Source organism: Amaranthus tricolor, chromosome 10, assembly GCF_026212465.1.
Source record: "Amaranthus tricolor cultivar Red isolate AtriRed21 chromosome 10, ASM2621246v1, whole genome shotgun sequence".
NCBI lineage: Eukaryota > Viridiplantae > Streptophyta > Magnoliopsida > Caryophyllales > Amaranthaceae > Amaranthus > Amaranthus tricolor.
The window spans coordinates 5,238,404-5,246,785 of NC_080056.1; the positions used below are offsets into that span (position 1 = coordinate 5,238,404).

General features: G+C 39.4%; 1 protein-coding gene across 4 annotated transcripts; it reads left to right on the top strand.

Moving 5' to 3' along the window:
• The first annotated feature begins 566 nt into the window (after window positions 1-566).
• Window positions 567-8,118, top strand: LOC130825157 (protein TIME FOR COFFEE). Of its 4 annotated transcripts, none has more exons than XM_057690227.1 (12): window positions 567-1,109; window positions 1,188-1,604; window positions 1,704-1,879; window positions 1,964-2,249; window positions 2,336-2,729; window positions 2,850-2,910; window positions 2,994-3,092; window positions 3,285-3,519; window positions 4,075-4,147; window positions 4,460-4,526; window positions 4,620-4,949; window positions 5,039-8,118. In XM_057690227.1, exons 1-12 carry the CDS (start codon window positions 1,004-1,006, stop codon window positions 7,430-7,432), a joined length of 4,638 nt encoding a protein of 1,545 aa, XP_057546210.1. In that variant the 5' UTR covers window positions 567-1,003; the 3' UTR covers window positions 7,433-8,118. The 4 variants fall into 4 exon arrangements, with proteins under 4 accessions (XP_057546210.1, XP_057546212.1, XP_057546211.1 ...); XM_057690229.1 differs by having other exon boundaries at window positions 658-1,109; window positions 5,042-8,118; XM_057690228.1 differs by having other exon boundaries at window positions 658-1,109; window positions 1,967-2,249.
• Window positions 8,119-8,382: the final 264 nt, after the last annotated feature.

An 8,382-nucleotide genomic window follows, 5' to 3' on the forward strand; every position in this document is an offset into this window, starting at 1 on the left:
TGAATAGGATTTTTCGACAGGTGAAACTTGCAGTTAAAAGTAGAGTTTTGCATATTTCAATCAAAGGTGTTAATATACAACACCTTTTGAATTAGATTCTTTTTGATTTCAAGTAAATAGCTTATACTGTATAGTTATTTACTTTTGACATTTTTCTAGAGTTTTATTTTTCCTTATGCACATGAAGAGTAAAAGTTGGAAAACTCTTTCTAAAAGATATGCCTTTCTTTCATGCTAATGCGAATTCGAGAGATGATTCTTTTATTATTTTGTACTGTTTTGTTTATGAAATTTTTTTACTTTGTCAAAAAAAAAAATAAAGTACTTTTTTCTCTCTTTCACCTTAAAAATCTAATAGGACAGATGATTATGTATCATTCTTGATTTTATATATAAAATTCATCATTTATTTTTTTAATTGCTAATGGGGCAATATTTACAGAGAATACCAAGTAAAAAATTGGAAGCTTATGAGAAAAGAAAGATAGGTGTGCCACGTGGAAATAGGTATTAAAAGAGGAACTCCACTGAAATACATGATCTACGGAGAGCATTTCGCCATGTAGGTAAAGAGTAGATGATAAATAAAATCAAGGGCTGAGAATGAAGATAGATCCAGCTTTCCACGAGGCTATAGACTATAGAGGTGGGTTAGGCAGAGAGAGCTGAATGAAATGAAATACTCTTCTACTTCTTCAGAAAAAGTTAGATGAGGTAGGACTTAGGAGTAGCTGTAGCCTGTAGAGAGAGAAACACTGAAACTAGAGAGAGAAATCAATACTAGAGCAACCCAAAAGTGAGAGAACAACAAACCAAAGGAAGATCTTTCTACTTTATGATTATCGGAAAGATCTGAAGAAGAAGAATAAGTAATTCAATCAATTTACTATTAGCCGTTTGTCAATTGAATATCTGGTTTCCGGCGAGATTTCTAAGAAGACAAATCAGGAGTCAGAGATATGAGATTGATTAGCTGATTCATTTCTGTATTTGAATAATTAAGATGATGGATAGAAATAGAGAAGCTAGAAGAACGGCGGCTATTGTTAATGGGTTGCCTAGAAGAAGACATAGAACCACCACTGGCGGCAGTTTAAGAGAGTCTCCAGGTTCAGATCTAATACCCATGTTGATTTGTACTTAAATTTATTGATTTGGAAGTTAATTTGTTATTTGATTTGTTACAGATGATGTAAGTCCCATGGAATTACAGGAGACGGCGGCTCGATTAAGAGATCGACCAGGTAAAAAAGATAGAGATCGAGACTTACGGGAGAGGGATAGGGATAGAGAAAGAGAACGGGACAGATTGGGGACAAAACGAAGAAGAGGGGATAAATACTCACGGAATAAAGAAGACGGTGGTGTAGATGATGACAGTTCTGAAGAAAGTATAAATGATGAAGAAGATGAAGACGATGATGGTCGGCTACGCTATATACCGCCGGCTAATCAGATTCCGATGTCATCGTCACCGGCTGCTTCAAATCTGACCAGTCACCGGAAAAGTTATCCTCCGCCGTCTAAGGCATTTCGAGTTGCTCCCACCTGGAAAGCTTCTGATGAAATGATCGGAGTTCCTATTCCAAGAAAAGCTCGGTCAGGTAAGATTTTGGGAGCTTTTCATTTTTGGTTGATGTTTTGTTGATATACTTTTTTGTTTTGGGGGATTTTTGATTTTGGGGTGATTTTGATGTTTGCAGTTTCAACAAAGAGAGGACATGATTGGAGTTCAGCAGCCGTCGGGGAGCAGATACACCGGCAACCTTCATCTTCTCCGGTGAGTTTAGCTGCAGCAGGAACAACGACAGTTCCATTACCATCACAAGGACCTCATATGTCACCGTCGTCATCAACTGTTTCAATCAAGAAGAAAATTGTCAGTTTTGTTCTTCATCTTCAGTCACAGTACTGCTTTCTCTATCTGTTTCTGTGGATTTGACTGTGTTCTCTTCCGGTGTAGAAGGCTAATGGACCACCCAAACAAAGGCCACCAAAATTTGCATCAAAATCTTCATCACCTACAACTCAGGATGAGATTGAAATTGCAGAGGTTTTATATGGTTTGAAGAGGCAATCTCAAGCACCGTCTAAACAAGATGGAATGATGCCAAATGATTCAGCCAAGTTGGATTCTAGATCTGTTGTTGATTCTAAATCCAGAATATCATCTCCTGTTCCAAATTCATCATCTGCTTCAGGTCTTGCTAATAATTCTTCTTCATCTACTCCTCCCTTAACCACCATTGGTAAGTTGAGAAGCTTAATGAATTTGCAATTTTCATGTCAATTTAACCGGAAATTTCACTAATCATGTTCCGATTTAATTTTGAAGCTCCGAAGAGAAAAAGACCACGGCCATACCCGGAAGAAATTCCAGGTGGATTGGGTCCTCGGAGCAGTCCCGTTTCGTCAGCTGCAAAGGCAGAAGTAGATCAAGCTTCAAAACCGGAGGTAGCATCTCCAAATACAGAGAAGAATTTGGGATCCACCATTCAAAACGGAGGCGATTTGGCGAACTCCCAGGAACATACGGCGGAGACAATACCGTCGGCAGTCGGAAATACTAGTGTTATCCAATCAGATACAAAGCCAAATTTGGTAGAAGAATCAAAAGGGATAAGAAATGGGGTTGTGAGAGCTAAAGTGGAGGAAGCTTCCTCAACCCCTAAATTGGAATCTGCACAAAATCACGATCGTGTTGAATCCTCCACCACATCCACTAAACCGTCAGTGTCAATCAAATTATTCCTTCATACTTTTATTTTTATGATAACATTATATTTTCTATATTTTTTTTTCTGGAAATTTTTTTAAATTGACTTTTTCAATTTTTGTTGATCATGCAGAACTTCATCCCCAGTTGAGCCAGAAAATCACAAGGAAGAGAAGTTTGAGATAGATCTTATGGTGAGGATTTAATATTTTAGTAATTTTTTGATATATTTGACAATTTTTGACATAATTTTTTAATTTTTTTGTGGGATTAAAAGGCACCACCACCACAATCAAGAACATCACCGGAGAGAGAGGAAGAAATGGCGGAAAACGGAGGAGCAGGTGAGAAGCCTATGGTCATGGATAGGAAGGCGGTGAGTAAGAAGAGAAATGGGCCCACCTATGTTTTGTCTTTTTTTTTTGTTTTTGGTATTTTGTACAATTATTTAATTAAATCTGTGATGTGGTATTTTTTACTTCAATTGATGTAAAAGTTTATTTGTTTTTTGATTTTGATTTTGACGGGGTCAATTTATTCGGTGGGATTTTTTATTTAATCTTCACAGGAAGCAAATCCCAAAGAAGATGATAACAAAGTTAATGGTGGTGATGTGGAATCACATCTAGCTTTGGGGGGCAAATGTGAATCCACAGATAGAAAGGAGAAACAAACAACAATTGATCTTCAGCTTGATTTGCAGAAGTTTAGTGTTAATGACGACAAGTTAAATAGTCATAAGCAACAGCCTTCACCCCCCAAGATCAACAGAGATGATTATACCAATAACACAAACAAGCATGGTGAGTCTTTTTGTGTTATTTGATCTGGGTTTTTGGGATTTTGGGTTTTTAATGATATACCAATAACACAAACAAGAATTGTGAGTCTTTTTTGTGTTGATTGATCTGGGTTTTTGGGTTTTTAATGATTTACCAATAATATAAACAAGAATGGTGAGTCTTTTTTGTGTTGGTTGATCTGGGTTTTTGGGTTTTTAATGATTTACCAATAACACAAACAAGAATGGGGAGTTTTTTTTTTGTGTTAATTGATCTGGGTTTTTGGGTTTTTAATGATTTACCAATAACACATACAAGAATGGTGAGTCTTTTTTGTGTTGATTGATCTAGGTTTTTGGGTTTTTAATGATTTACCAATAACACAAAACAAGAATGGTGAGTCTTTAGGGGTATTTGGCCAAAAGGGGTAATTTTTAAACGAAAATCAACTGGTCAAACCAATTAATAAAATCAGCCACTGAAATCAGCTATCAGCCGTTTGCTGACACCCCATTGTGTTGATTGATATGGGTTTTTGGGTTTTTAATGATTTATTATTATTTATTTATTTTACAGGTGGCCAATCTGGTTCAGCGCCTCTGGCAATGTCAGTACCTGGAGTGTATGGAGGGCTTGCACCACCCATGGGGTATGGTCGGATCTATTTCTCTCATATCTTATATTTGTTTCACTTTTCTATTTATTAATACCTCTGAATTTACAACTTCATGAAAGGACACAATAATTAATATTTTGCCCTTTTTGTGGATGATATTAGAATAGGGATAAAATGTGTAAATAAAAATTTAATGAAAGGATTAAAAGAAAAAGTGATCATGATTTATGATATTAGACTAGAGATAAAAAGCCGTATTCGTAGTTTCTTTAATTTCATCCCACTAGAAAAGAAGAAAATCTAATGGAAAGAGGGCTAAAAATTAACTCAATTATTTATGAGCAGATATGTGGGACCTTTGCAAGGAGTTGTTTCAATGGATGGGACCCCAATGGCTTCTCCCCCAATTCAGGTATTGTCTTTAATAAATTTGGTCTTTATTATTTTAACCATTTTCTATCTACAAATGGTTGGTGTTTAATGTACATGTATTTGGATTGTGCAGACACCACCGTTCATGTTCTCGCGACAACAGCCGAAGAGATGTACAACTCATTGCGACGTTGCCAAATCCATTTCGATGCATCAGCGAGTCATGAAGATGAATACTTTCTGGCCAGCCGCAGCGGCTGCCCCGATTTTTGGTGCCAAGCCTTATAACTTGAATATGGTGCCTTCAGATAACAAAGGCCAACCTTTCACTTACTTTCCTGGTCAGCCTGCTGCTTCCTCTAAAGACAAGTCTCAGACCCCTAATGTTCCCGATTCTTCCCAGAAGAAGCAATTTTTACTCCAGCCCGTGTTGCCTCCTGGTGCTCCTCCCAATACCATTTTGGTAACTTTCTGCAACATGTTTATCGTTTCCTTTTTTTTCCCTCGGCTTTCTATGGTCCTGAAATTCTTGTCTGTGTGTGTGAAATTCAGCAGGCCCCTGCTTTGTTCTTTCCGGTGAATCAGCAACAGCCTGCAGTGGCAAATGTTCGCCCCAGTTCCGCAAAATCACCATCAACTGTGGGGTCTGCACCTTCTAATTCTGTTTCGACTTCAGGTCCTATGGGTACTCCTGCTGCTTTGAATGCATCTACCCCCACAATGAGCTTTAGTTATCCAAACATGGGTAGAAACGAGACCCAGTATATGACAATTCTGGGAAATGGGGCATACCCTTACCCTATGACTGCACATGTTGGAGCAGCTCCCCCTTATATGGGGGGTTCTCATCCTCAAGCAATGTCATTCTTCGACGGTTCTTTTTATTCTTCACAAATGCTTCATCCTTCACAACTGCAACAAGGTGCACCGTCTTCTCAGTCTTTGCCAATACAGCAGCAAAGTCAACAGAATGCTAGTCTTTCTACTTCATCCTCATCTTCCCAGAAGCATATGCAGAGTCAACAGATCCGGCCCCATGGAAGCAGTATACCTAGTGCTGGGAATCTGAACCAAGGCTTGCAGAATTTTCAAGCCACCACCAAAGCTCGGACTTCTCAGCTACATCATGAAATGGGCAGTGAGGATAGCCCTTCTGCTGATAGTCGTACCCGGCCAAACACGAGTGTCTATGGGCAGAACTTTGCAATGCCCTTCCATTCTCCCAACTTTGCTTTAATAACTCCGCCTACTTCAATGGGTGGTGCTGGTGGTGGGGGTAACAATGCTGCTGGTGTTTCTAATGGTAACCTTGGTGATAAGCAACAGCAACAAGCTCAACAGACTCATACTTTTCCTATGTCCTTTGCTGCTCCCAATGGTGCTACAGCTCCTGGTTTTGATATTTGTTCAATGGCGTACAATCCTGCTATATTACAGAGCATTCCGGAGGCTGCCCTACAGAACTATAAAAAAATGGCTGCAGCTGCTGCAGTTGCAGCAGCATCTCAAGCTGCACAGCAAAAAAACAGTTATCGGGGTCCAGAAGATGGGAAAGCAGGATCTGCTGCTGCCACAGACTCCTCTAATATGAACGAGGAGAGGAAAACCATGGCTGCTCGTGCTTCAGCAGCTACAGTTGGGCAATCTATTGCTTTTTCAAGGGATGTATCGGACAATTCAGTTTCTTCGATGGTGGGGAACAATGTCGTTGATAGCTCAGCTCGAAGTCTTAATAATCTTAGTCATGGCTCATCTGCTCGTCCAAGCCGTTCGTCAGTGCCAACTTCAGTTAGTAATTCTAATGCTTCCAATCCTCAGCATCCACAGCAAATGCTCTTTCCAAAACAACAGCAGTATGTAGTTCCTAATGCTTCTGGTGGGCGTAGCAAGATTCCCTCGACGACTAATGGAAATGTCTATCCTGATCATATTACTTCATCACCCGTCATGGTTTCTAAGTTTCCCAACTCTTTGTCTGGTTTTTCGACTCTTGTACAGACAAGTGGAGGCCCTGTACAGTCTCCACAGTTGAAGAATATCACCAGGCCAAACACATCGCAAGTTTCTTCTCCTTCGGCTTCTACTTCAATGGCCTCCAACACGAAGAACCTTCCCCAGCAGCAAGGAAGGTCTCAACAAAACCACACTCAAATCTCCTTTGGGGCTACTGCAGCTAACCCTAAGCCATCCTCAACATCACAAGGGCAGCAAGCCCAGAACAACAATCAAGCCCCATCATCCCCTATGCTGGTTGGATCCCCATCAACCTCCTCGGTGTCCAAGGGAGCTAGTGGAAGCCCCAGGAATACGCCAAGTGGCAACAAAGCGGGGGCTCAAGGATCAACATTACCATCTCAATCAGGGAGAAACTCACAATCTCCATCTATGTCCACCCAAAAACCATCCATCTTTGGTAACCTTCAAATCATGTTAAATTCAACCTCTGGTGGCAAGTCCCATTTGCAACCGTCTCAGCAGCGAGCATTGTCAATGCAAAGTATACAACAAACTCAATTGTACTTCAACAATCCGTTTGTCCAAGCTTCAGCTAGCACGTCAGCTGCTATGGCCGGAGGTGGGTATCATCCTCAAAAGCACAGACAAGATGGTCAGCAACAACATCAACAGGGATCGAAATCTCAAGCCTCGGTCCCTATCACCCCATCGAGTGCTATGATGTCATCATGTGCACTAGTTTCGCAAGCTAATACCAGCACATCTGATCCGGCTAAGGCAGTGTCCACCACTACAGCTGCAGCTGCAGCTGCAGGTGCAAACAGTATGAAGGACGGTGTATCATCACAGGGGATCTTCCACGCAGCCCAGTTTGCATCTCAGCCAGCCGGTGCACCTTCATTACTGCCTGCTGGTTTTCCGTATGTTCATGCTGTTTCCACTGCAGTCCAGGTGAAATCAGCTGAGCAGAAGCAACCTGCCGGTGAGTAGAATTCATGACCTTAAATGCTTAAATGAGATATTGGAGAAAAGGGGACCTTTGAATTCGGCAAAGCAATCTTTGGGGGTCTCCTGTATAGCAGAATGTCAATTTAAATGCTTGTTGGCAGACTGAAAAGAAATGACAGGCGAGATTGCGGAACAAATGTTGACGTTGCTCGGTGCTCAAGTCAAGAAGCAAGACTTTGATGGAATTGCGATGCTCAAAATCGACGATCCTTGCAATTATCATTGGAGTTGAGATGGGGTGGAACTAAAATAATCAGTTTGATGAATTTATGGTGATTTCTCCATTTTGTGAAACAGTGAAGAAATGTGGAGAACATAGGAAGAAAGTGATAAAATGCCATGTTTTTGGTGTCATGTGAATCCACTTTTGAAGGGCTATTAAATTTTGATGTAAGAACATAAGTTTCCTTCTTCCCTTAGAAAAAAAAAAGTAATTTTAGTACCTTTTTTCTAGTATGCTATCCATGGCTGTTTTTTTTTTTTTTTTTTTTTTTAAATTTTTTATTTTGTATTTTAGATTTTTTATTTTAAAATTATTACTCCTAGTCCTAGTTGGTAGATATTATTCCTATTAGATTAAATGTATTGTACAAATGCAGTGGGAACTAGAAGGTATATAATGTATAGTTTTCTTGAAATCTAATCGAATTATTTAATTTGACCTGAAATATGGTATTTAAAATTAAAAAAATTTACTTTTTCAATAAAAAGAAAGAAAAAAAGTATATTTTCGATCCAAAAAAATGGATGATAATGTTTTATATTGTTTCATCAATTATGTTGAAAGAGTGCTCCTCTTATTCTCGTAGTGGAAGTTTTGGGGTGGTGATGGAAAAGTTGATGGTAAATGAATGCCATCAGAAATCCCACATGAAACCCAAACAAATTTGATTTTTTGGATTAATTATATAAGTGGGTCCCATTTCATAATT